Source organism: Chelonia mydas, chromosome 1, assembly GCF_015237465.2.
Source record: "Chelonia mydas isolate rCheMyd1 chromosome 1, rCheMyd1.pri.v2, whole genome shotgun sequence".
Lineage (NCBI taxonomy): Eukaryota > Metazoa > Chordata > Testudines > Cheloniidae > Chelonia > Chelonia mydas.
The window spans coordinates 57107056-57134680 of record NC_057849.1 but is presented as its reverse complement, the minus strand read 5'-3'; the positions used below and the strand labels follow the sequence as shown (position 1 = coordinate 57134680).

General features: G+C 42.4%; 1 protein-coding gene across 4 annotated transcripts; it reads left to right on the top strand.

Moving 5' to 3' along the window:
• Nucleotides 1-330: 330 nt before the first annotated feature.
• Nucleotides 331-27203, top strand: CDADC1 (cytidine and dCMP deaminase domain containing 1). Of its 4 annotated transcripts, none has more exons than XM_043533014.1 (9): nt 331-481; nt 8005-8099; nt 10671-10848; nt 11497-12075; nt 16173-16222; nt 17840-18006; nt 18536-18725; nt 19940-19991; nt 23214-27203. In XM_043533014.1, the coding sequence occupies exons 2-9, from the start codon at nt 8058-8060 to the stop codon at nt 23285-23287; spliced, it is 1332 nt and encodes a 443-aa protein (XP_043388949.1). In that variant the 5' UTR covers nt 331-481; nt 8005-8057; the 3' UTR covers nt 23288-27203. The 4 variants fall into 4 exon arrangements, with proteins under 4 accessions (XP_043388949.1, XP_037749412.1, XP_043388953.1 ...); XM_037893484.2 differs by lacking the exon at nt 331-481 and adding an exon at nt 1653-1958; XM_043533018.1 differs by lacking the exon at nt 331-481 and adding an exon at nt 1707-1958 and having other exon boundaries at nt 10811-10848.
• The last annotated feature ends 422 nt before the right edge of the window (nt 27204-27625 follow it).

Here is a 27625-nt window from a genome sequence, read left to right as displayed (position 1 = left end):
CATAGGCCAACCTTACACAAGGGAGGACTCCTGTCTAGGAAGCAGAGACTCTGAAAAAGATTTTGGTGTCATGGTGGGAATCAGCTGAACATGACTGCTCGCAGTGAGATGTTGTGGCCAAAAGGGCTAAAGTATTCTTTGGATAATGTAATGCGGTGTCCACCCCACAGAGGACTGGAAGGGGTTAATGTGGGCAGGCAGGCCTATTAACTCCACAGGCTGCACCTGGAGGGAAAGCCAGGAAACAATGATTCATTACAAGCAGGTTCAGCTGTGCAGGAATAGATGAGGCTCCTATTAAGCCAGGAAGCTGGTAACAAATGGGGGTTGCTGCTGGGAAAGGGCACTCACTTTTTGGAAGAAGGGAAGTGTGTTTGGGGCCTATAAAGAGATTTGGCCCATGGTTACTCCCTGGGATGAGGGAGCAGAGAGGCTGGCAAACCCCAGAGAGTGAGTGCTGGGATAGGAAGCAGCCCAGAGGGTAAGTAGCAAGGTTGGGTACTGAGCAGCCTTTGGCTGCTGGGTTGACTCCCTGGACTGGAACCTAGAGTAGAGAGCAGGCCCGGGTTCCCCTACCCACCACTGGGGAAGTAGCACCAGCAGGGCAGTGAACGGGAGAGACTGTCTAAGTCACTATGGGAGTGACAGAGGATTTGAGGGACTGAACCCCAGAAGGGGGAAACACATAACAGGCTAAATGACTGAGTCACGAAGAGGATACTGCGGTTCTTGGAGTGAGAGAGGGGCTGTAGACCATAAGAACAGTCATACTGGGTCAGACCAAAGGTCCATCTATCCCAGTATCCTGTCTTCTGACAGTGGCCAATGCCAGGTGCCCCAGAGGGAATGAACAGAACAGGTAATCATCAAGTGATCCATCCCCTGCCACCCATTCCCAGCTTCTGGCAAACAGAGGCCTGGGCCACCATCCCTGCTCATCCTGGTTAATAGCCATTGATGGACCTATCCTCCATGAAATTATCTAGTTCTTTTTTGAACCCTGTTATAGTCTTGGCCTCCACAACATCCTCTGGCAAAGAGTTCCACAGGTTGACTGTGAGTTGTGTGAAAAATTACTTCCTTTTGTTTTAAACCTGCTGCCTATTAATTTCATTTGGTAGCCCCTAGTTCCTGTGTTATGGAAGGAGTAAACAGCACGTCCTTATTTACTTTCTCCACCCCAGTCATGATTTTATAGACGTCTATCATATCCCCTCCTTAGTCATCTCTTTTCCAAGCTGAAAAGGCCCAGTCTTATTAATCTCTCCTCATGCGGAAGCCGTGCCATACCCCAGAAGGTTGGGTGTTGCGTGCAATGGCCGGACTGTGACGGGGCAGCACCGGAGTGCCCCGGGTACAGCCTGGAGCCAGGTGGAGGAGAAGAGCCTGTTGGCGGTGTCTGGGGGCAGCACGGGAAAGAGTTTTGTGACAGTGGCTGCAGGGAAGGGCGGGCACAGAACTGCGCCGTTTGCAGTGCTAGTATTGCCCGCAGGTCGCCAGCCCGGGGCCACGCGCGGCTGAGGGGAGCCGTCAGAAACCATCAACCACCCGATTCCCACAGCGGCCCGCCGCCCCCAGCCCGCCCTGCTCCGTCAGGCCCCGCCCCGCCCCGCCCCGCCAAGCAAAGGCGGCTCAGTGGAGTGACTTCACCCACCCCCACCCCCCCGAACCAGCCGGCCCCGCCCCTTCGCGGAGAAGGCCCTGGCTGCGTGACGGCGTCACGCGGGGCGCCCGCTGGAGATGCTGACGCAAGAGCTCGCGCCGCGCTCGCTCGTTGGCGGGGGTTTGCGGCCACAGCTGCTATGTGGGGCGGAGCTGAGTCGCCGGAGCCGGGCGAGCCGCTAGCGGGTGGGTGAGGCCAGCGAGACCGATGCAAAGTGCGGGGGGTCCCGGCGATGGACAAGTGGCGGCCGGGCGGAGATCGCGCACCGCGGGCACTCAGACCGACAGCGTCTCAGGTGGGCGCCCCTCCCCCGGCACCCAGACCGGCACCGCCCCTCCCCCCACCCCCAGCACCCAGACCGACAGCGTCTCAGGTGGGCGCCCCTCCCCCCGGCACCGCCCCTCCCCCGGTACCCAGACCGGCACCGCCCCTCCCCCCACCCCCAGCACCCAGACCGACAGCGTCTCAGGTGGGCGCCCCTCCCCCCGGCACCGCCCCTCCCCCGGCACCCAGACCGGCACCGCCCCTCCCCCCACCCCCAGCACCCAGACCGACAGCATCTCAGGTGGGCGCCCCTCCCCCCGGCACCGCCCCTCCCCCGGCACCCAGACCGGCACCGTCCCACCCCCCGCACCCAGACCGACAGCGTCTCAGGTGGGCGCCCCTCCCCCTGGCACCGCCCCACCCCCAGCACCCAGACCGACAGCGTCTCAGGTGGGCGCCCCTTCCCCCGGCACCGCCCCACCCCCAGCACCCAGACCGACAGCGTCTCAGGTGGGCGCCCCTTCCCCCGGCACCGCCCCACCCCCAGCACCCAGACCGACAGCGTCTCAGGTGGGCGCCCCTTCCCCCGGCACCGCCCCACCCCCAGCACCCAGACCGACAGCGTCTCAGGTGGGCACCCCTCCCCCTCCACCCCCCGGCACCCAAACCGACAGCGTCTCAGGTGGGTGCCCCTCCCCTGGTACCACCCCTCCCCTAGCACCCAGACCGGCACCGCCCCTCCCCCAGCACCCAGACCGACAGCGTCTCAGGTGGGCGCCCCTCCCCCCGGCACCCAGACCGGCACCGCCCCTCCCCCCACCCCCAGCACGCAGACCGACAGCATCTCGGGTGAGCTCTTCTTAGTACCCCTCTTACCTGAACCACCCCACCCCAGCCCCGGACCGACAACATGTCAGGTGAGAGTTGCTCTGATACTTCTCTAGTCTCTGTCCCCAGCGGACAGCCCTCCCCCCCGCCCCTCGATATCCAGGTTGACGGCTAAGAGGGAGCCCATCTCCCCCACAGTGTGATCTTTCCATGCCTCCAGGACTGAGCCTGGCAGCATATCTGGCAAGAGCCCCCTTCTATCCCACTTGCCTCCCCTCCCCAAACTGGAACCTACTCCCCAGGTCCTTGGTGTCCTCCATCGCTAGAAGTTGATCAGGTAGGGCTGTGTGTCTTTCTAACAGATGTGCTGTAGTTCAGACAGCAGTTATAGGCTTGATGGAGAAATCATTGGGTGAGGTGCTTGGCTTGAGGTCAAGGGTGGCTTGAGGTCCTTAAAATCTGTGAGTACAGTGGAGGAGGCTCCTCCTGTTGGGACATCGACAGCATGTCAACAGAGTCCTGTTTCAAAGAGCTTACAGTTAAATATATAAATACATAGAAGACGGAAGAATACACTGGAAAACAAGATGTGTGGATGACTGTTCTTCTCTCTTTCCCTCCACTCCCTTATCTCTTCGCACATCTTTTCAAATTATAATCTCATCTCAGTTTACGCTATGGTAAAATCTTTTCTAGCTAACTGGTCCTAATTTGCTATTGCAAGAGCTGTAAGTGTAGGAGTATATATTCTCACGTATGTTAGCTGATCTTCCTTTTATAGTTCTTTGTTTACATGTTGCATATACTTTAAAATTATTTAATGATTAGAAATGTCACTTAGCTATCTATTAACTTTTGAGACACTCGTTAGGGAGTTTGTAGTCTATTTCTGCCTAGTAACTGCTCCTCTGGCAGGATGGCTTAGAGATTTTCCATCATTCTTCTTGAAGTTTTCCTAGCATTACTAACAATGAGTGTCTCCCACAAAATTTTATCTGTATGGTTTCCTGGTAAACCAGTACTACTTACTTGAGTTTGGAATCTAGTTTTATTTTTTCCTTGTATTGTATGTCTTAACTGGGTTTTATGGTCCATGTACTTAATTATGAGGCATTCCTTTTCTTAAAAGTAACATTGTTGGAATTATTATTAATACAGGATATTACCATGACACCAATTCAATCATAAATTCCTTTATTAAATCCGAGGACCAAATGATACCTGAGCAATTACTCTAGCCATGTCTAAAAATCTAAATATGCCTTCATATGCCTACAGGCATGATTCACCTATAACAGGGCCCAAATAGAGGTTTTGCAAAATAATCTTGCAAGAGTGTTATGAAATTCTAACTGAAACTAATTTTTGATCGGCTTCAAATTTTCCCTCACAGTGTTTGTGACCCATATGTAGCAGGGGGAATAAGGTGTATGTGCAGACTGCCCATGAATACCACACTTATGTTGCCTGAGCACCATGGGAAATAAAGATGGTGTTGCTAAAGCTCTGCTTGAGAAGAGAACCATTCTCCCTTCTGCTTGAATTCCTCAGAAACCCAGTCCTTATCGTGGGTACAGATGGGAAGAAAACCCTATATCCAGCCTTGGTTCTTTCTGCTGGTGTAAACTCTGGGAGTTTAATAACAAGCTTCTGTTTTCCCTGCTGTTGAGTGATACTGAAATGGACGATAGTGTTACTTCCTGGATGACATTTTATGATGACTCAAAGCTTGGCTCCTATCCATTCCCAAGACTAATACTCTAGCCAAGAACTGCCCTTTGACACTGCTTTTGCCGAGTCTTGTAGTGGGGATGAGATCAACATCCCCAGGATTATTTGGGAGGACGATGGTGCTTTGATACACCTGCAAAGTTCTCTTTCAATAAATATACATTGGCAGCAGTCAAAAAAGAAAAGAAGTGGCTTGATTTTTCAAAGTTTCTGAACTCTTGCAATTGACATTAACTTCAGTGGGTTGCACGTGTTCAGCACCTCTGAAAATCAGGTCACAATATGTTTGTTTAAGGTCCACCTTAACAGATATTTGGGGTTGCCTTTCAAACATATAATACAAGCTATCCATTGTGATACATGCTTTTGTTTACCATCTATAAGGAATATGTACTGGCTACAGGAGGGCTCTGAAGTTCATAAATGCAATAAAAATATAGATTAATGGGATAAACTGTACAAGCCAAAGTTACATGAAGAATAGACCTATTTTACTGTTTTGTTTTTCTTTAGAGAATGTGAGAACAGGAATTTCCTCACACTTGTTATATATTGCATAACTAGTGGGGGCCCTCAGGGATCAGTTCTAGGTCGGATTCTGTTCAGTATCTTCATCCATGATTTAGATAATGGTATAGAGAGTACACTTATAAAGTTTGCGGACGATACCAAGCTGTGAGGGGTTGCAAGTACTTTGGAGGATAGGATTAAAATTCAAAATGATCTGCAGAAATGGTCTGAATTAAATAGGATAAAATTCAATAAGGACAAATGCAAAGTACTCCACTTAGGAAGGAACAATCAGTTGCACACATACAAAATGGGAAATGACTACCTAGGATGGAGTACTGTGGAAAGGGATCGGGGGGTTCATAGTGGAGCACAGGCTAAATATGAGTCAATAGTGTAACGCTGTTGCAAAAAAAGCAAACATCATTCTGGGATGTAGTAGCAGGAGTGTTGTAAGCAAGACACGAAGTAATTCTTCCGTTCTACTCTGCGCTGATTAGGCCTCAACTGAAGTATTGAGGGTCTGGGTGCCACATTTCAGGAAAGATGTGGACAAATTGGAGAGAGTCCAGAGAAGAGCAACAAAAATGGTTAAAGGTCTACAAAACATGACTTATGAGATTGAAAAAATGGGGTTTGTTTAGTCTGGAAAAGAGAAGACTGAGAGGGGACATAACAGTTTTCAAGTACATAAAAGGTTATTACAAGGAAGAGGAAAAATTGTTCTTCTTAACCTCTGAGGATAGAACAAGAAGCAATGGGCTTAAATTGCAGCACAGGAGGTTTAGGTTGGACATTAGGAAAAACTTCCTAACTGTCAGGGTGGTTAAGCACTGGAATAAATTGCCTAGGGAGGTTGTGGAATCTCAATCATTGGAGATTTTTAAGATCCTGTTAGACAAACACCTGTCAGGGATGGTCTAGATAATACTTAGTCCTGCCATGAGTGCAGGGTACTGGATTAGATGACCTCTCGAGATCCCTTCCAGTCCTATGATTGTTGCTGTCACGTGCACATATTACTTGTATTTGCATTGACTCTAATTAGCTCTGATGCTATTTATGATTCTTCTGTGGAGAGAACTCTAAAAATAAACTGTTGCTTTAAAAGGTCATTTTTATTGTGTTGTATGCAAACGCATTTCTTTACCTACTTTACTAATTTTCTCTCTGTCTTGGTTCACATAACAGCACCTATCGCTACAGTATGCAAATAACTCCCCCCCCCCCCCCGGAGATAATCAACATGAAAATAGGCCACTGGTCTAATTGTTCTTCCTACTTTCCCTGAGATAGTTAGGGCTGTTTTAAAAATAAATAAATAAAAATTCTCTCTTCTGTCCCTTCTTGCTTTCACTTTTTTCACCTTCCTTCCTGTAGGTGTTAAAAACGATGGGAGAAAGGATTGAGCCTTGTGGGACTTCACAGGTGACTGCTCTGAAGTGTAGAGGAGCATTTACTCATCACAGCTCTCCAAGCATCCCTAAAGGCGGGAATGGAGGCATATCAGAGCTGTTGTCTGAGGCAAAATAGTAATGTGCTGTGCCAACTGTGTAAATGCTACAGACAGTCCCAAGACATCCTCCTATCTATGTATAGGGGGAGGTCATCCATCTGCACTACCAATACTGTATGTTCCAAGACCAGGCCTGGATACTGAATAGAAGGAGTCCCAGGTATTGGTGGTGGATAGGTGTGTTTGGAGGTGGCTCTTTCCTAACTTCATGGTTATCTTGATCAGAAATTGAATATTTCACACCAGGCTGTAGTTTGTAAGATCTGCTGGATCCAAAAATGGTTTCTTGAGAATTGACCAAACTGCGCGATACATTTGACTAGTTTCAGTGGTGGTGATGGTAACGGTCTGTTACCCAGGAGCACCTAGCAACTCTGCAATCTTTCACCACTTGTTAAAGGCATGTGTCTGACCCTCAGAAGTGACTCGGATTTCTTTCAGCGTGTTTAATGTGCCTTTCTCCATGAATGTGCCGAATTCAGTGGGACTCAGTGTATGGTTCTTCTCTCCACCCACAAGTGGGATGACTTCTGTGAAAAGTATGTTACCAGTTCCTCACGTTATACAGAGCTGGGTAGACAAAGCAATTTATGTTCCAGAAAAGTTCTGTGTAGTGGAATTTAGCCACAGCAATAGTAGAAGGAAAAAATCCACTAGGCTCTACACTGGCTGGTGTAAAATTTCTAGGAAATCTTTTTAGTTTATTTGCATCTAATTGTCTTTTCTGCCAAAATTTGTTTAATTTCCTTCTTGCTTCATTTGATGGAAATATCAGAAAAGCAAGGTGATCTGTGGGGCTGGTGTTGAGGAGAGGTGAATTTAGGCACTAGTATTGCTAGTGGCCACCGTGTGGTTATAATGCCTCACCAGCTCTTCCATTGCTTGGCCTATAGGACTAGGGAAAGTTTTTATGGTAATGTTTAGGTCATTAAAAGTCTGAAGGAATTCTTTATATTTTTTTTTTTTTAAAAAAGTCACAGTTTTTGCTTGTTTTTTGCTTTTCAGTTTTGGTAATATTAGGTGAAATTGCTCACTTTGTTGTTTTTCACTTTCAAGATCATACTGTTGCAATGTTTGAATTTTAAATTCTGCATATTTTACTGTTTTTGCTTGTATATTAATGGAACCATTTCTTAGTATTTAGTACACTTTATATAAATACCCACTGTGGTATTTCAATTTACATGTGTGTAAATTTAGAAACATATATTAAGTACATGCCAGTGTAAAACAGCTTACTACATTTTTCTATAGAGGAAACATCAATATTAGTCATTGGCTTTATAAATGCTTGTTTTTACAAAATTTAATTTGGGGGCCAAATTTAAGTTGAAGGTGACATTCAAGCTAAACTACCCTCCAGTGTGTATTAAGCAAAGTATTCCAACTTTTCTACCTACGCTATAGAACACCAGTTATGAGTCTTAGTCATTAAAACAATACAAGATTTTTATCAGTTAATATTTATCTTTCATCTTTTTTCTGATGACAGGTCAAACACCAAGGCTTTCCAAAGTCAACCTTTTTACTTTGTTCAGTCTCTGGATGGAACTATTTCCCCCAATTGAGCAGCAAAAGAAATCACAGGTAAAAAATATTGCTTGTAGTTTTGTTGTCCTTCCTGAACAGATGCTAACATTTAGGCTGTGAATACACTTAACCAGACTATTGTGTGTTATCATTTACACATATAATAAATACTTTCCAGGTACTTTTTAAAAGTACAAAAATTTCATTGATCATATTTCTGACCATTTTTTCTTCTGTAGTGGCAGGAGGAATAAAAGCAGAACCTGAGAGCAAAAATTTAAGACTGCTATCTATTCACCATCTAAACTTAAATGTAATTATATATTTTTGTTTCTATCCGAACCTTGTTCAAACAATAGGATTATTGTAAAGGCTCTTCTGTCTAAGGTACTAATGATGCTATAGCAGAAAAGAATTGAAATGTCATATGTTCTACAATAGATAAGTAAATCCAAGCAGCAATATTAACTTTGGTCATATGATGTCCAGAATAAAAAATGGGGCCGAAACGCTAAAGAACCTCTTGAGACTGGTGGCCCCCTGTATTTTTCAGCGAATGTTACGATGTGTTGCCATGTGATGATTTCTTGAACTGTCTATACCTTACTCAGATGGTAAGATGGTATTGGGTGTACGCTGATGTAGTGTTATGGCAAACATTAGAAAAACATTATGATGTTGTTTGGAGTCTCCATCCATGGATTTTCCTGTAGTCCTCCAAGCTGGCCTTAAAAACATGGATCTCATGGACAGAGCAGACTCTCTTTTTAAAACACACCTTCTTGTATAGTTATAGGAAACTGTCATTTTAAAACCAAACTCTTTTGATTGAATGGAGCCATTTGAAATGTCCGTTGCACCTTTTTAAGGCTAGAATATCTGGGTGTTAGTGAAAAGGGTCAACTGGTCTCCTGGATAACTAAAAGACAGTGATGCTTCCAATTCGAGGTGTCTTTTGTAAGCACCTTGTTACAGGGTTCTCTCTAAGCAATCCCTTTGGGATCAAGGATTTTGTTGCTCTTCTTTAAAAATAATTAACTTTTTATACAGTGCATACCTATATGCCAACTGATGGAGTCTAAGATAAATCTTAATGTACTCCTCTAGTCTAGTGCCAATACTTTAAATGAAGAAACAACATTTACACTTATGTAAAACTGCTTGAAGGGGAAACGGCATTTTGCACAATCTGAAAATAGAAAAGAATACAGTAAAATACAGCTCATGTATAAACTAGAACAGGAAAAGGAGGGTAAAATAAAAATTGGTAATAATTAGAAATCTGACCCAAGCTTCAAGGTTAGGTTCCCAATTTAAGTAACTTGCTGTTCTAGGGTATTCAAACCTACTCTCTGATTCTGCTTTTGATAGAGATATGGGCTTCTTATGAAGTTTGAACCCAAATTCAAACTTAGACAAAGTTACTAGAAGAGGGCAGGTGGTAGACAGCTACATGGGGCTGTACAAAAATCCCAGGTACATCACTAACAATGGAATTTCTTCATAAATCTTAAGCAAATGTAGTCTTTCAGTTCCCACTCTTAGTAGCTATAACACCATGATGGCCATTATTAGAAAAATCTAGGCTGTCTCCTATTTTTCCACAAACACAGATGATCCAGATGTAGCAAATGTTGCCTGCAATGTACAAAGGGCAGATTTGTCTTCCTGATTCCCCATGCAACCTCTATGGAGATTAGCCTCTGCAGATGAGGAGAGGCAGAACTAGTGTTGGAAGCTCAGATGTTCTCCAGCATAACTTCATCCTCAGTCCTGGGAGAATGAATAAGAGTGTTGAACTCATCAGCATTCTTACATGGAGGGTTCACTGTGCAACAGAGAGGATTCAAGAATGTAGGGAGTGACTAGGCTTGGAGGCTGTACCCTGGCCTTTCCACACAGGTCCCTTGAGCCGTGGTTTTAGCTTCTGTGGCTAGAAGGGAGGGAGATGACCCTCACTCAGATGGAATTATTCAAAAGATACTGGCTGGAAATTTGTAGGATGTCTCATCCTCCATGTGGATTTTCAGGGGATAGTCTGAAAAAAAGACAGTAAAATTCAGCATGTTTTGACTGGAAGTTTGATCTGTTAAATGAGTAGAACGACTAAAAAAGATTAGCATTTACTTCCAAGACCTATCATGAATGGCACTGCCTAAAGGAAATGTAACCAAGAGATGTATCTGCCTATTAATCTCAGAGAGATAAGGTGGGTGAGGTAATACCTTTTATTGGACCAACTTCTGTTGGTGAAAGAGACAAGCTTTCAAGCTACACAGCGTCGCAGCTAAATACAAGGTGGAACAGATTGTTTAGCATAAGTAATCCTCCTTGTATTTAGCTGTGACACTCTGCATACCTTTCCTAGACCTGAAGAAGAGCTCTGCGCAGCTCGAAAGCTTGTCTCTTTCACCAGTGGAATTTTGGTCCGATAAATCCACCTTCTCTCTCTAATATCCTGGGATCATGAAACATGTTATGATCATCACTGCATTACCATAGCCCAAAATGCAAAGAAGTCCAATGCTGCATGTAGATAAGTCCTTGCTTTGTGGAACAAAGAGTGAGCTATGGCATCATTATGAATTTTTAATTTGTAACAAAAATTATGTACTTTTTTTTATATAGGTAAAGAAGACTGGCCTGGTTGTAGTGAAAAATATAAAAATGGTTGGTCTGCATTGCTCCAGTGCAGACTTACATGCTGGTCAAATTGCTCTGATTAAGCATGGATCAAGGCTTAAAAACTGTGATCTTTATTTTTCCAGAAAACCATGTTCAACTTGTTTAAAAATGATTGTAAATGGTAAGTTACAGACTGTAGTATGGAAAAGGTAAACATGTTAATTTAGATGTCTTGCTACTTATGACTGATTGTATACAGAAAGCTCCTATTCCCTGGGGATTGCCCCAGCACTGTATGTAAATGTTTACCTCATTGGTTTGCATAGTAAGCCTTGATATTTTCATTAGGGAAAACCAGTATTAAATGTGTCTATTCTGCAGTTGGTGATTCAGGAAGTGGGACTCTTTCCGCTGAGCCAGTAGCCACTCAGTGTCTCAGGTACTGTTAAGTGGCACTGTGGTGTTCATTACTTGGTCAGGTGGTACAAGACATAGAAGTAGAGAGCTGCCCTTCCCTGAGGAGCTTACAGTCTAGAAAATAATCAGCTTCAATCTGTTGGAGATAGTGCATCTTGGCCTTTTGGCTGCCAGAACTGTAAAAGCATAATAGAAGCAAAACTAGCTAATCTCAGACACAATAACCCCTTGATGCTGATATTTGCCAGCACATATGATGCTGAAATACAGTTTGAAGAATGCCCACTCCTTGTTGTTGAAGGGGTCAAAATGCAGTATTCTATGGTAATATTTTAGAGTTAAGGTTATGAAAAATATTTTTAACACCAGTGTTTGCACACTTCCTGTTAACCATGTGTATCTTCTGTTCCAGCTGGAGTGAACAGAATTTCTTATTGGCCTGCAGATCCTGAAATAAGTTTGCAGAATGAAGCCTCCAACCCTGCCAGTACTGAAGATGCAAAGCTAGATGCCAAAGCAGTAGAAAGATTGAAGTCAAATAGTCGAGCTCGTGTGTGTCTCTTGCTTCAGCCTTTAGTGTGTGATATGGTGCAGTTTGTAGAGGAAACCTCCTACAAGTGTGATTTCATTCAAAAAATTGCAAAAACTCTCCCTGGGTGTAACACTGACTTTTATACTGAGTGTAGACAAGAAAGAATAAAGGAGTATGAAAGTTTATTCCTAATTTCAAATGAAGAAATGCACAAGCAAATATTGATGACTATGGGTCTGGAGAACCTCTGTGAAAATCCATATTTTAGCAATCTTAGGCAAAATATGAAAGATCTTATCCTGCTTTTGGCCACAGTAGCTGCCAGTGTCCCTACTTTTGGCCATTTTGGATTTTATTGTAATGGATCACAGCAGACAAATGAAATGCACCATCAAAGCTTTCCCCAAGAAATTGCAAGGCACTGTATGATACAAGCCAGGTTACTGGCGTACCGAACTGGTGAGTTTCTATGTGAATGGGAGAAAAACCAGTTGTGGTGATCATGGGACTAGAAGTCAGGACCCCTGGTTAAATTCCTGGCTGTGCCAAACACTTCCCATCTGACCTTGGGCCAAGGTACTTACCTGCTCTGTGCCTCAGTTCCTACATCTGTAAAGTGGGGATACCACTTAGAGTACCTCATAAGGGGCCTTCATTAATGTTTGTAAGGGGCTTTGAGCTCTTCAGATGGAAGGAGCTCTCACAGTGCAATTATTATCCAATACTGGCAAAGCCTCAGCCAGCTTGTGCACCCCCTGTCTCAAAGATTGACGTTATTTAATTTATTGGAGCCCCTGCAAGATCTTTTATATACAAACACTAGGTGTCACCTGTTGACAAAAAGGTGATCGGTTGGCATTTTGGTAAGCATGGTATATACACTTAAATAGAAAATAATAGTAAACAGAAATAGAGATGCTCTTCCATATCTGTTCATTACCCACCAGCAGAATACTAGTTAGTTTTGTGTCACAGCATTTTCCTGTTCCCATTGTTTAGTAGTGATAGTCATTACACGCTTGACACCTGACCGTTTCCAACTTGCAAAGATTCTGGCGTTTTGAAGAACAATACTTTTTTTTTTTTTTTTTGTAGAGGACAGGCTATGAATCGACTTCGGCCTACTTTTGATACCAATGATTTCTAATCCACTTATTCTCTAGTTAATTAAATAATGGCAGACTTGTGCAAATTCCTCTATTAGAAACTAAAATTCTTTGAGCTATTATGCAGGACTCCGAGAAAAGATATATACTCTACGTGATACCCCTTAGGAAGCTTAAAATTGACAATACTTTCCTTACTCATTTTTTTTTTTTGCTTCCTTCATGTTGGTTAGTTACTATGTTTGCCCGTGTTGTTTTTATTTTTCCATTAATAAATAGTGAAGCATTTGTTTGAAAAATCCATCCAAAATTGGTTAGATTTTTTTTCAAATACTTTAAAATAGGTCAAATATAACAGATTGTGTGTTCTATTGAAAAGGGATGTAAGTATATCCCTTATATTAATATATCCTTTTCCTTGGCCTGCACATTTAAAGTATTGTATGCATCACATTCCCTAGGACATACCTAGCAATAAGAAACTTTTACATCCTGTATTTTGTTGAGAGCGCTCATCACATTTAGAATCCTTTCTCTTTCCCCTGTGACATCTATCACATCATTAGTCCCCATGAGTCACTGATGTGATTAAGGTGAAAATGGGTACTGACTCAGATGTTTGGTTTTCTGGAGCAAAGTATGTTTTTTGTTTTGTGTTTTTCCAGCTTTTGTCCTATAGGACCAGGGGAAAAAATAACAGATGGCAGTAGCTTATAGAGAGAGCCAAGTACCAAGAGACCTGCACACTTTAGGGTTATTTCATAGTGTGTATGCATTGGTACTAGACAGCCTAAGTGCCTCCTAGGACTGAGGACAATGGGTGGAGGAAATCTTTCTTAAGTCATACCACCTTTAACTTGTGGATCTTTCATCCAGCCTCCTGTTCCTTGCTATTTCTAGGTTTCCTTAGCATGCAAGAGACCTCAGCATAAGTCTTGGGTTTTGTACATAGGATTGGCTTCAAGAAGCACAAGCTATTCATTCTTCCTGGCATCATACACCATAAGCCCCTAAATCCTCTAAAGTCTGTCACCTGCACAGTTGAGAGCCACAAAACACAGTGTATGCATTAATGCATTTGTGAAAGTCCTGGAAATGGGGCAACCGTCAAAGGTCTTGATAATGTGGTCATAATTAAAGTGTTATATTAAATAAATGACATGCAAACCACAGGAAGATCAGTGGAGGAGGACATAGATGCCCTGGCTGGCACTATATAATTTTTATAGGAACGGTATTTCCCATACTTCCTTCTGCAGGTAAACCACTGCTCCCCAAGACCAAATGCAGCACTGACATAAGCAAGTGTAACTTCCATCTAAGTTAATGGGCACTCCAACCATGTACAGCTGGGCAAAATTTGGTTAATTATTCCAGCCTTTCTTCTAGGGAATCTGAGGCAGATTTCTGGTATTTGCATGTAATTGGGCCCAGAAAGGTTTAGAAAGTTCCTCTTTTGTCTAGTTCCTAATTATCCTCAGAGAGGCTTTTGTGCATCCAGAACAGCAGGAGGAATTCCTTCCAGAAATCTGTCCTTTCTTACAAGTCACTGGTGGCACTTCTGCAAAAGCAAAGGAATTTCATTCAACTCAGATCGATAAACAAAAATTGTCAGCTGGTGATCAACTCTTCCTACACTTCCAGCACGAATTTTTGAATTGATGAGTGATGCGCATATAGCGGCGTGGGCTTGGGATGCTGTTCAGGGTCTGGCCATCTGTCTGCATGTTCCTCAATAACCATAAAATTGGGAAATCTCTGAGCATGATAGGTACTAGCTAACAGGAACTCTTCATCCCTATGCCCACAGCAAACGTGGCACCCATGCGTCTTATATCCTTTCAACCTGCTCTGGAGCCGTAATGAAGAATTTTTTCTTTAAATTACATATTTTTAAAGCTCCCACTCTAGCTCTCTTGCCTCCCTCTGAAAAATTGTATTTCCTTAAAGTTCCAATTCTGCCCTCAGTTACAGTTGCAACTTTAAGTCAAGGGGATTTGCTGCGTGCTAAGCACTTTGAAAACCGGACCATTTCTTTAGATGTCTTAACAAAGGTTTTGAAGTCTGGCTTTATGCTTTTTGCATATCGTGTCCTTTGAAAGAATGCTCATTTTGGAAAGTTAGGAGGCACAGCTGGCACAGAATAGAGGGAGAAAAGGATCAAAGTAGAGAGCGCATGCCAGGATAAGTTGAGGCAACTCCCTGTTAACCTGGTGATGACTCAAGCCTGGGCTGCCTAACCCTTTAGACTCCGTTTTAGACCACGGTATGATGACCACCTTCTAAAACAGAGAGAATCATCCAAGTTATCTAAACAAAGAGCACTGATTGGTTCAGGTAAGGGGGGGATAAAACTTGAGGAAGAAGGTTTACAGCCACAAATTGTTCTTCTGTTTTACCTTTATTAACGGAAGATATTTGTCTGGATAAGTGTTTATTATGTCCAGTCCAGCTTGTCCTGTTTAGGCCTGCAGTGACATCCTAATCCTATGTTAACTGATATTGAAATAAAGCTGTAGCATGAGTTATACCATGTGGTAAAGAAGGGATACAAGGAAGGAGAACAATTCATGCTGGCTAATATATAGAAATAACTAAGAAAAACATGTAAATAATTTGTAAGACCTGGTAAAAACATTTCCTTGGCAGGAAAGTCCCCCTGTAAATGATTTCTGAATTCTGCATGGCACAAAGAATGCTGGGAGATGGTTAATTGGAACAGCACTGGTTGAAGTGTTCTGTACTGAAAGCCATAATGTTCTTTACCACTGTAGAACACCCCATTTTTAACCAGTTAAAATAACTTAAATGAAAGTTCTCTTCATACCCCTGCATAGTGTGCAAGAGAGAGCCCACAAAACTCTATTGTACTAGAGCTTGATTCTGTATGTGGCTATTAAAAAGTTTGTCTTTAAATAAATTTTTGATCAGTTATTCAGGTTTTTTTTCTTTTTTAAGTTTCCAAGTGATCTTCTGCCATCCATTAAGTGCTATGGTGCTATGGGCTAGATTCCCAACACAAAGTCTTTGCTTTGCGTAGGGTGGCCAAAGCCAATCACAAAGCCACTAGTATTTCTAGGTAGCTATCTTCTTAGAACACATTGCCTTAGTAGTATCTAATAGCTGTCAAAAGAGACCCAATGCTTATATTTCTCCACATTGTAAAGTAATTAAATTATTTAGTCAGCTAAGGTGTTGGGGAAAAGACACAGGCCTGAATCAGGAGGACTGCATTCTGTTCCTGTCTTTGTCATAGACTTGCAAACCTTTGGTAAGTTTCTTAATCTTTCTGTGCCTCATTTTCCCTATCAGCAAAGTGGAGCTAATACCTCTCGCATGTGCCATGAGGTGTCATTCCTTAATTGTTAGGTAATGCTTTCAGATTTCCAAATGGAAGTTTTCTACAAAAGTGCCTATTACTTATTACTACTTATACATTCTATATTTTAGAGGATCACAAAACGGGTGTTGGAGCTGTTATTTGGGCAGAAGGAAAATCTGTGAGTATGGAAAAATTGTCACTTTGTCTCGCCCTGCAGTTTGTACACTTTAATTTTGCTCAACATTGGCTATATTACTTTGTAAAAGAAAGGTGTTTGTGCATTATGTTATTAAAAATTGCATTTTTTATTCTCGGTAACCCTAAATTAACTTTTGGTTGATAATTAGGCTGTCAAGATGGATTAGTATGAATGAGTTGGTAAATACCACAATGTTTGTGCCTAGCTTCTCATCTGTTAGACTCCATAGTAACAGAATTACGGTCATTCCAGGTGTCCTAGCTACAAAACTTTGCCAGTACTACTAATCCAGCAACATGTGCTGTTCAACAGTGTCACTATTCAGTTCTTCGCCCCTAGAGAAGTCAAAGGGCAACAGTTTACCTGACAAATCCTTGTTTGATGTAACTGTAGTTGATTGAACATTTTGCAGCAAATGTTTGGTGACCGTACCTTCTTTGGCTCAGAGTGGGCTTTGAGGGAATAGAAAAATGGTAAAACAAGGTATAGCCTAATGTGCAGCATTGACTTATAAATGGTAAACCTAAACAAAATGCATTCATGTACTGAACTATACTGTTGTGATGCAGCAACTGGATGCAGTGCTGGATGTAGCAGAATGACAGGTTATTTTACTTCTGTGGAAAAGGACAAGGATCTTAACTAATCGTAGACCTGTCTCTCTGCTATTTCTCCTGCTTCAACTTGCTTTCTTGGTTCTAGCTGCTCTTTAGGGGAGCAGTACTTTTTGAGAACCACATCTATTTTAGTGACTAATTAATTAATTAATCTGCTGAGCAAAATAAGGACTGGAACCTGAATTTGAGCCACAGAACTTTAGCCTCAGATTTTATGCCTTGGTTCCTCACATGGCACTAGAAAGATAAATGTAAAGTGTTATTACTCTCCTTTTCTTTTCATGCCCAGGCATAAACTTCTTTATGCTAGAGTTCATTTCATAGGTCTTTTCCATTTTTGATTATTCTTACTCTATTAAGAGAGGTAGTGAGTCCTCCTGCAAGTACAAGATTATTCTATGATGTATTGTCTAGCACTTGGTTTGGATTATTTCATTCTGGTCATTAGATACTTACAGTTGTACCACAAACTTTTCTAATTTCAGCCACTAACTTCTTTAATATATCAACATGTCTGCCATCTGATAGATCTCCATGCAATGGCGAAATACAGGCTTTTGCATCTCGAGCTCACCCTGTAGCTGCTCTTTCCTACTCTCACACATTGCAATGTGGCTTAATGACTTAGTCATTCATACTTTTTGTTGCCCCTATCAGTACTGCTTACAAGGAGAAGTAGCCAATGAGAACAACTTACATTATTTATTTTGTTCGTGTTATAATATGACCGTCCAGTGCCATGGATGGAGGGAGAGAGATGGCACTGGATGGTCACATTATAACACGAACAAAATAAATATATATAGAACCCCCACTGTCACACACACACAATATACTGCTAGTGAAAGCCCAGCTTTAATTCATAGTTCTGCAACTCAGAACTTGAACACTGAATTAAAATATAGGTATATTGGGCAGCGCCCTGCAGATGTTTAAATAGACTGAATATTAAATCAAACTTGATGGTTCACTTTTGCAGAGCTGTGATGGAACAGGAGCCATGTATTTTGTAGGCTGTGGTTATAATGCCTTTCCTGTTGGATCTGAATATGCTGATTTTCCACACATGGATGATAAACAAAAAGACAGAGAAATCAGAAAGTTCAGATACATCATACATGCTGAGCAGAACGCCTTGACATTCAGGTATATGAATCTATTATTTTAATATCAGAAAAGAAAAAGGCAGTTCAGAAATGAACAACTGATAGATGCAGAGCATGACATGATTATGAAAGGTGCTATGTACAATCAAACTACTCATTTAAACGTGATGTAAAATTTGAACATTCACAGGTAAAGTAGGTACTGTGAATTCTTGAAAACTGTGAATGACTTACATTATTCATTCTTGTGTGTGTGATGGGTAGCAATAAAACTCAACAGTCACCATCTCTGGTACCTGTAATAACCACATTATTGTCCTGAAATGAAACGCTGGAGAATGGCAAATACTGAGTCTTTAACAATGAGGTGTGTGTCATTCAGATAGCAAATCCTAACCAAATGTGTCCTCTTGTTCCCATGTGCTTTAGTAGGAATAACAATCCTGCTCCAAAGAGCAGATTATAATATGATTAACATAATTTCTTTGCTCACTCACACGAGCCTAAATTACCACCATTCAGAATTGTCGAGGTTTTTAATTTCAGAATCCTTTTCTGACAACTTGTAGGTGTCAAGAAATAAAACCAGAAGAAAGAAGCATGATTTTTGTGACAAAATGTCCTTGTGATGAATGTGTGCCTTTAATCAAAGGTGCTGGCATCAAGCAAATCTATGCAGGAGATGGAGATGTTGGAAGGAAGAAAGCAGACATATCATACATGAAGTTTCGTGAACTTGAAGGCGTAAGCAAATTTACAGTAAGTGATAGAACTTACAGAATTTTTTTTAAAAATCTTTTAAGTGTACTGCAATGGTAGGAGAGCTGTGGAGGTGGGATGTAGAAGTTCTACCATCATGTTGCCTAATCCTGCTTGGAGCAAGGTTCAAAGAGATGGTAGGAAAAATTCCTGCACTCTGTCTACACTGGTCTACATTGCTGTGCTAGTGTGAGACCCATGATGGGAAAAGTGTTAGTGTAGACAAAGCTTCCGCTACAATTTTTGCAATTGGAGCATTTTGCAGTTAATAGCCCACTGTTAAAAACCCTCTTGCCACTTGACCAGATTCCACAAGCTCAGACAGAATCCTCTCCTGCCTTCGGTAGCTTGGAAGATCAGTTTGCAATGTAAATGCTTTTAGGTGTGTCTGGGAGATTAAAATGGGACCTTCCTAACTATATAGGGTCCCTTCTTCAACCCTCCCCACAAAATCTGGGTTTTCTGTAACAGGCTGGGAGCTGAGGAAAATATCATATATGACACACTCTGCTCAAGATTCTAATCTTCAGTATTTCATTACGAGTGCAGTTGTCCCCTCTGCTACCATGTGGGGAGGCCAGGGCATGTGCACATGGAGTAGATGTACAGAAGAAAGAGAAGGGCTCTGTGGCATGCTCCCCTGATCCTTTGAAAGCCTGTCTAAAGGGACAGTATATGGCGTATACTCTGCAAAGTGAAAAGGGGCAGGCCAAACACAGAGCTGGGGGTATCTCCCGACAGTTTTCCCTTAAATAAGATTTGCTAACTCAGTTGGTATTTTTGTATGAAGTGACCTCCTCCAAACCCTCCCCTTCATATACTGGGGTGGGGTTGGAGGTATCCACTGGAAGGGCCCATTCAAGAACATAGCTCTTGGAGAAGTCACTGTGCATAGGGTGGAAGATGGATCTAGGAGTCTGTTCTGAGGCACTGAGCTTTGTAGGTGTTCAAGATCATGGATGTTGGTGCAACTCTTCCATTCCAGCAGGCAATTCTGCCTCACAAGTGGAAGTTGTGGCCACACAGCTTTAACAGAGCAATAGTTTTTTCCTTCAAAAGGTGATGTGTGAAAAGAAAGCAAACCTTATTAGTAGTTTTATAGTGTCAGAGGAGCTCACACCCTTAAAATGAAGTGATGTCCCAAACGTCCTCTTCCTCCCCATTGTTTGTTTTTTGTCCTCTGGAATAAATGAAACTTTTTTTCTTTTTCACAGTGGCAATTAAGCCCATCCCACACTGGTGTTCATGAGCCCACAGCCAGAGAAAGTAAGTATTTGTAGTTACAGGTTGTAAGTAATTACATGCAATAAATACAACAGACTTTGAAAACAAACCCTGAATTCTTGCAAAGTTATAGCTCACTTTTCAAATTCTGACAGAGACAACATGCTTATTTAAACTTTCAGCTAGATACTAGTGGTGAGTATAAAACTTCAGTATTCATTAAAAAAAATACCAAACCTGGCACCCCCCACACCACATAAATATCCAGTAGTGCTTTATACAGGTACGTAAGTTATCCATAGTATCCTAGTTGTAGCACTGAGGAATCCATCCTATTGGAAGGGTTTTTGAAAAGCCTTCAAGTGACTTGGAGCACAAGTGCCAGTGACTTTCAATGAGGTGTGGGCTCTGAAGTCACTTAATGCTTTCAAAAATTCAAGCCACTGTCCACGTTTTATAAATAAAAAAAATACACCAATACTTTTAGTCACTTTTTCTCCAGCAACTCTCATTTTCATTTCATTTAATGGCATTTGGTCCCCAGATCACTGAATATGAGCTGTTTCCCACTGCTTCAACCCCAAGCAAGTGTATCTGCCAAGCAAGCAGCCACTTTCCGAAGACAGGAATTAAGTCACGGTGTCATGCTAAGCCCTTTCTGCACTAGGGGAAATGACCCACTGCAACAAACTAGCGTCAGCTGTTAGGCCTTGGAATGCCTCTGAATCAGGTTTGGAAATGGTGTAAACAGAGCCAAAATATTTGTAACACCCAATGCAGAAGGCATGCTAGATACCTTATTCCACCCAATTACTGTTATCATTAAGGGAACCACGCTGCTATCAAGGAACTAGATGATGCTTTAAAATATTCCTTCCTTCAATTTGACCCTGCACCTCGTCGTGGAGGGCCTAACATTACCCGTCGTACTCCAGACTACTTTCTATAAACATCTCCTCACACCGCCCTTTGTAGGAGGAAGTACACTTGGCATTTTAAAAAAGCAACAATAATTTACACATTTCTCTAACAAACTGGGATCTGTCTTGGCCTAAAACCCCCCATCATGGACCAAAATGTGCCATACTGAGGATGAGCATTTAGCACAATTTGAGACTGAATTCAGTACAACACTATATATCTTATAACAATCAGTCCAACAGTCAGTTTGCCTGCTGTATTTGTAGTAATTGTTCCAGTGGGTAACTGGGAACACCTTGACTCAAGTACTGAGTCTGCATACTAAATACACAGCTAGGAGTTTCACTGATTGTTTCTGGTCTGTGAGAGGCCACAGAGCACTGGCTAAACTTCAGCATGCAGTGAGGTCCGTGTGACATTCGGGATCAATTCTCAGGGCACTCTCTCCTTTGGTTGTTTGGTCAGGAATTCTGAGGATATTTCATCAGATATTACATGGGTGTTCACTAATCACTGCAGAATACTAATAACTAAACTATTTTCAACCCTAGCTGAGGAGAGGTGCATAAGGTCCCAGTGCTTGATCGCTGTTGTCAACAGGTCATTTTCCAAATGTTTATTCCTTTAATGTGGTGCCCTTGAGTTTTTAACCGTCTCCATTCTGGGCCACTCAGTATACTTACCTCACAATGGCTGTGCTTAAGTGGAGTATGCTCCTCCATCTGGGAAAGGTGCTCCCTTATCCTTGCTGAAACTGAATGCGCTGCCTCTGTTTTCAGCCCAAGGTATGAGAATCCTAATGTGCTGTGTGCACACACAATGCTGTCTGTCCTAAAGTAGAATAAGTATTTTAATTAATTGATTGTAGTTTTAAACTCCCTGTAATCTCCAAACAAGTATTCGCAGCTGGGAATGTGGCAAGGGGATTGACCTGTGCCTTCCCTGGGAAGTTGGAGTACATATAAAAGAGGAAGACCTGGGAAGGCCCTGGATGCAGACTCAGACCCATGTGTTACAGCAAATAAAAAAGGATAGACTTTGATTTAGAGCTCTCAACTCCCATCACTGGGTGCTAATGACTATACAGTAACTCCTCGCTTAACGTTGTAGTTATGTTCCTGAAAAATGCAACTTTAAGCGAAACAATGTTAAGCGAATCCAGTTTCCCCATAAGAATTAATGTAAATAGGAGGGGTTAGGTTCCAGGGAAATTTTTTTTTTTGGCCAGACAAAAGACCTCCCCCCCCACCCCCCCCACACACACTATAAGTTTTAAACAAACAATTTAATACTGTACACAGCAATGATGATTGTGAAGCTTGGTTGAGGTGGTGAAGTCAGAGGGTGGGATATTTCCCAGGGAATGCCTTACTGCTAAACGATGAACTAGCAATTAGCTGAGCCCTCAAGGGTTAACTCGTTAATGTAGCCTCACACGCTATAAGGCAGCACGAATGGAGGGACGGGAGACACCATGGCAGACAGAGACATACACTGTGTGTGTGTGTGAGTTTCCACTTTAGGTACGCTGACTCCACTCTTAAGTACACTGCCTTGTTAAGTCTATCAGCAAGCTGAGACCACTGCTGCTGCCGGGAAGCTCCCTCCGTTCTGAGCCCTGTCGTATGTGCCCCCGGCTCTATGGAGATGGGGTAAGCAGGGTGCAGGAGCAGGGGAGAGAGGGACACCCTGACATTAGCCCCCATCTTCTCCCCCACCTCCGAGCAAGCAGGAGGCTCAGGGAGTAGCTCCAAGGCAAGGGTAGGAGCAGCACATGGCAGTGGGGGGGAGGGACAGCTGAACTGCCGGCAGTCGATAGCCTGCTGGGCGGCTGCTGCACAGGGAACTTAGGGGGTTGCCGGTCCACCCTGGTTCCAAGCCCCCACCAGCTAGCTCCACCGGGCTGCTCTTCCTGCAAGCAGTAGACAAAGCAGGCGGCTTCCAAATGACGTTATAAAGGGAGCATTGAGCAACTTTAAACGAGCATGTTCCCTAATTGATCACAACGTAACAATGAAACGACGTTAACCGGGATGACTTTAAGTGAGGAGTTACTGTACAAACAGCATGTGCTGGCATGTCACCAGCATTCTTTCAGTGGACTAATAGCTGTGTAATTCTCAGTTGCCTGATACTTTATATAGGTATCTCTTAGGGTTTGAGTCTGCTTAACTATCCTCAGAGACAAGGGGGTGAACTAATACCTGTTATGGCCCCACTTCACCATCTTGTCTCTCTGAGATACTGGGACCAGCATGGCTACAACAGCACTGATATGGTCACATGATACATTTGAGTGTTTAATGTATATTTAACATTCTCTTATAACATCTTGTGTTTTAGATGGCGTACAGAAAACAAAATCACTAAATGAACAGCAGCACCAGAGCAAGAAGCTCTGCCTTGGAAACCATTGAGTAACTAAGCACAAAACAAGCGAGATCTTTGCAGATTCTCCATAGCACTTTTGTTTGTGCTAACAAATAAGGATGGGGTTTATTTATTAATTGCTTGAGAAGAGATTTTTAGAATAAGTTTATTTATGATGTCTTAAATGTTTTATAGCAGTTTTAATTTAGATGTTTATGAAAAGAATTTCTAGAAAACTGCTGCTTATTGTCATATACAAACGAATTTGGTGGCCACCACTAAGATTGCTTTGCTGGCTGGTCGTTGTTAATAAAAATTCAGATCAGTGGACTGGAAACTAGCTCGTTGCTCATAGGACAGAAGAATTTTGGGGAAAAATACCAAAATGACATCCACTTGGCTTGCAGGAATGGATTGCCGTTCTTCAGGCAATCGGAACACAGCTTTTCAGAAACTGATTGTCCACATGTTCTGCTTGTGGAAATACCACAGCAGACAGGGTTTGTAGACAGAAACTGTAATTCTGTTGCACTAAAGTAGGTTTCATTTTGATTTTCTATCCTCTGGTATAAGGGCTATAAAGTCATTGAATGTCCTCATTAGATAAATGACTCCCAGATAAACCTTAAAGTGTTTTTGATAAACTTCTCTCTACAATAGCAGCAGGAGTTGCTATTCTGTGGCAGCGTTCTCTTGCATTGACTTTTTTTGTTATGGATGCTTTTAAAAATGGACTTCAGTTGAATACTCCTGTACGGAGATCAGTTTGTCACTGTTTAAAAACTGGAGCTAGTTGATCTCATATGTGACACTCTGTACCTTGTGTACAACACATCAGGATGCTTGGCTCTTAGGCCACACAGGAAGAATTTTTTAAGATGTCATTAACAATATCTTAGAACAGTCATTGTCCTATAGGAAACTCACTGGCTAAATTACCAGATTTCCATCTGTCCCTTGTTAGACAGGAATGATTTCTCCTAGAGACCAATACTATATTGATGATTAAAACTGGAGAATGGAAAGTGTATTAGAAACCAGACTGAACTTACAAACTCATCTCACTAATGGCTCTGAGGTGGCACTGTGTACAGTTACCAAGTGATAGGTGTTTGCACTCTGTCAGAATACAAGGGCATCCTCAATTTTTTGGTCAGAGGTTAACCCCACCCCCCATCTAAGCTACATTTGCTGGTTTTGAACATGACTTGACTGACAGTTGGTCCAGATGTCCCAGGAATCCCTCTCCCTTCACTCCCCCCTGATACACTCCCAAGTGTAAACTCCTAAAACCTCTCCCTCCTATTGCTAGCAGGGTATACAAGTGGCTTCCACCAAAATGTAACCGCCGTTGACTAAGTAGTGGCTCCTCATTTCCCTGCAAACCCAGCAGGAGGGCAGGTTCCCAGGCTGGAAATGCAAACTCAAGTCTCTCTCTGCTGATCATGACGAGACCCTGGGGGCAGCCAAGGCTTTTGGAACAAGTGCAATACTGGAAACGTATGTCTTTGTTAAGAGACAGTTTCCTCGTCCAGCAGCAGCACTACAATCTCCACTATAACTACGCACATTACGCCTGATAAAAACCTTGGTATGCTTTCAAATAGCAGCGAAACTGCAAAGCAAAGCAATGCACGCCAGTGAGTTCAATACTGTCTGTATCTGCTCTTTTCTGGTCCTGGTTTCCAGCTTCCCTGGTGAACTGTAAAATACACAGGACCTTCAGCTATCATTTTGCCTACAGTGGCAGCCGTATATAGAGTCTCATAAATTCTTGGTCTTTCTAAAAAGTTAGCGTGCTGGTAGACAGGGCTGACCAGACAGTAGGTGGTTTAGCAGACATCTGTCATGTAACACATCTTTTATTGAGAGGCTTTTGTGTCATTGTTACACGGTTTGGCAGAGGGTCCCAAGTCTTAATCTCCATGGCTGACAGTTAAAGTCTCTAGGATCTGATTCTAGATGCTCAGAGTTGCTGCCTGTGAATCCCGAGGTGCCACATGTTGCTGTGATTCCTTATGGGCTTGCGGTGCCTGCTTATTCCTAAATGCCTGGGACCTATGGTCTGGGGAGCTGGTGCAGAGCCTTTAGGGGAGCTTTTCTTCCCTTACATGGATATGTAGTTTGAGTCACAGTCTAGCCCTCAGTGGAATAGCAGGAGCTGCTGTTTCCCTTCAGCCTGTTTAAATTTCTTTTAAAAAAAATACTCTGGAAGCTGTCTGATGCCAGATGACGTCAGTGTGTTTTGGGTGGAGAACATTCTGCCCCTAACGTCTGTGTGTTGAGTAACGTCCGTGTGCTGCTGCAAGTGTTAGTGCATTTCAGGTTGAAGATGTTTACAGCTTCCTTGCCAGACTCTTGGCGAGTGATCCCATTGAAGCCAACTTCATGGTAAATAATGGTAGCAGAATCTAGGTCTTAACGAGAACTTTGAAACCATGCTAACAAGCGAGTGCGACAGTTACGCAGAAGGGAGTCCATGACCTGAAATAACTTGTCTGTCACTGTGCCGCTCCCGGTGTGCACTTCCATGCACTAGGATAAACCAGAGGCCTTGCTCTTGTGCCTGGATCTGCACAGATGGGTCTCTGTGCCTGCATCTAGCCCCTGTGGCTGCAGGGGGCCTGCACAGATCCAGTTTCAGCATTGGAGCTAAATTAGGACAGCAAAATTTGACCCAAACTCTTAACTCATCTTTTCAGCATACAATGTTGTACTAAAATATTCTGAGAGCAGTAGCAGGCCAGTATTCCAGTGAAACCAGATTCTCTTTGAAACCATGGGTAGTCCATTTTAAATTAGTCTTGGGACATTCTTTACCCTTTTGACATGTTTAAATTAATCTGAAGTATTCCTTTGTATTAACGGGACACTGTCCAGGTTAGTACAGTAAACAAAGAGATTTGAACTACCCTTTTCCCTAATCTATTTGCAAACTTCATGTAATTCTTTACATGCATTTTTTTCTGTAGCTAATGGTCTGATGTTCCTTCAGGTTTTATACAGACTTCACAAGTAGCTGAGGATTTGTTAGTAACCCTACAATAATAAACTAGTATGTTCATGGGATGACTCATATATTTTTGTAAGTAAATAGATTTTGTGTCAACCATTGAAGCGGCTGTTATAAACTGTAAGGAACAAGGGTCTGATGGCTATCACAATATAGGCAGGGAGAAAACGCATCAAAAGATGCATTCTTTGACAGTTCTTTTAAAATAAAACTTCAAACGAAGACTTGTCTGAATCATGGTGGAGGTTTATACTTCATCAGTTCTTTTAAATTTTAAACCTTTATTTTTGTAAAAATTGCTTTTAAAAGGGGGAATTATTCTGGATTATTTGTACAGATTTTGTTGCAAAAAGGTTGATGGTGACATTTTATAATTGCTTTCAACACAGTGTGGGGGGGGCCTGAATTTCTACAATGTTCTATCCAATTATTGCTACAGCTCAGACTCACCTTCTGAAGCTCTCAACATTTTGAAGAGTCTGGTCTTGCACATGTAACTCCATTAAAGTTCTGCACATAGGACTGGACCCTTACCTTGGCTTTTAGCTACAGTGTGTCCCCAACTCACTTTGCCTCTCAAATCATGGCCCATTTAGATGCTGCTGTGTGCTTTATCTGTTGAAAGATGCAAGAAACATTGTGATGTTTCCTACAGCATTTACTTGAGCATGTATGCAAAGAATTTACTCTGTCGTCCTATGTAAAGATATAACTTTAGCACATCCACTCTTTAAATTAAAAAGTGTTTTACATTTTATATTAAAGTGTGAAACTTCTACATATGTGGGGTTTGTTTGGTCCTTTCAGTTCACGTGAGAACAAATATATTGAAAATGTTAAATATCAGTAACTTGTCTCTATGATGTGATGAGAATTACAGAAATTATCATTCTTGGTGTCTGTCTTATAGCAATACATGTTTTTTTGCTAATAAATTACTCTAAAGATAAGGATTGAAGTGTTTTCAGGTGGCTTTGGCTTATTAAGAACAGTATTAATGCTTTGAAATACATGCACTTCTTTATTTGCTAAATATAAAGCTACATTTGGTGAAATATTCATCCACAAAACCTGGTTCTATGGCCATTTTGGGTTTGAGTGAGGCATTTATCGCATCATAATGACATTGGATGCTGGCATAACTTAGTGGTTCGGCTCTGCGCACGTGTGTGTGTGCGCGTGCATATTTTATACACTGATGCTTCCACCTCCTGAGATGTTAAAATTCTCCATTTCATTCTAGACATCACACCAGAGAGCTCAAAATTCTTTCCTCTGTTCTGCATCTGTTCCCTCCTTCCTGACCAAGTCGGGTGACCTCCCTAGTTCAGCATGTGAAGTCCACAGCTGTGATGAGGAAGAGCAAAATAAT

Excerpts from the sequence above, each read along its gene's own strand:
- CDADC1 (XM_037893484.2), top strand. The coding sequence starts at position 1,871 with ATGCAAAGTGCGGGGGGTCCCGGCGATGGACAAGTGGCGGCCGGGCGG. Across the intron at positions 8,100-10,670 it reads AGCAGCAAAAGAAATCACAG|GTAAAGAAGACTGGCCTGGT; the intron begins GTAAAAAATATT and ends TTTTTTATATAG. Across the intron at positions 10,849-11,496 it reads TTTAAAAATGATTGTAAATG|CTGGAGTGAACAGAATTTCT; the intron begins GTAAGTTACAGA and ends CTTCTGTTCCAG.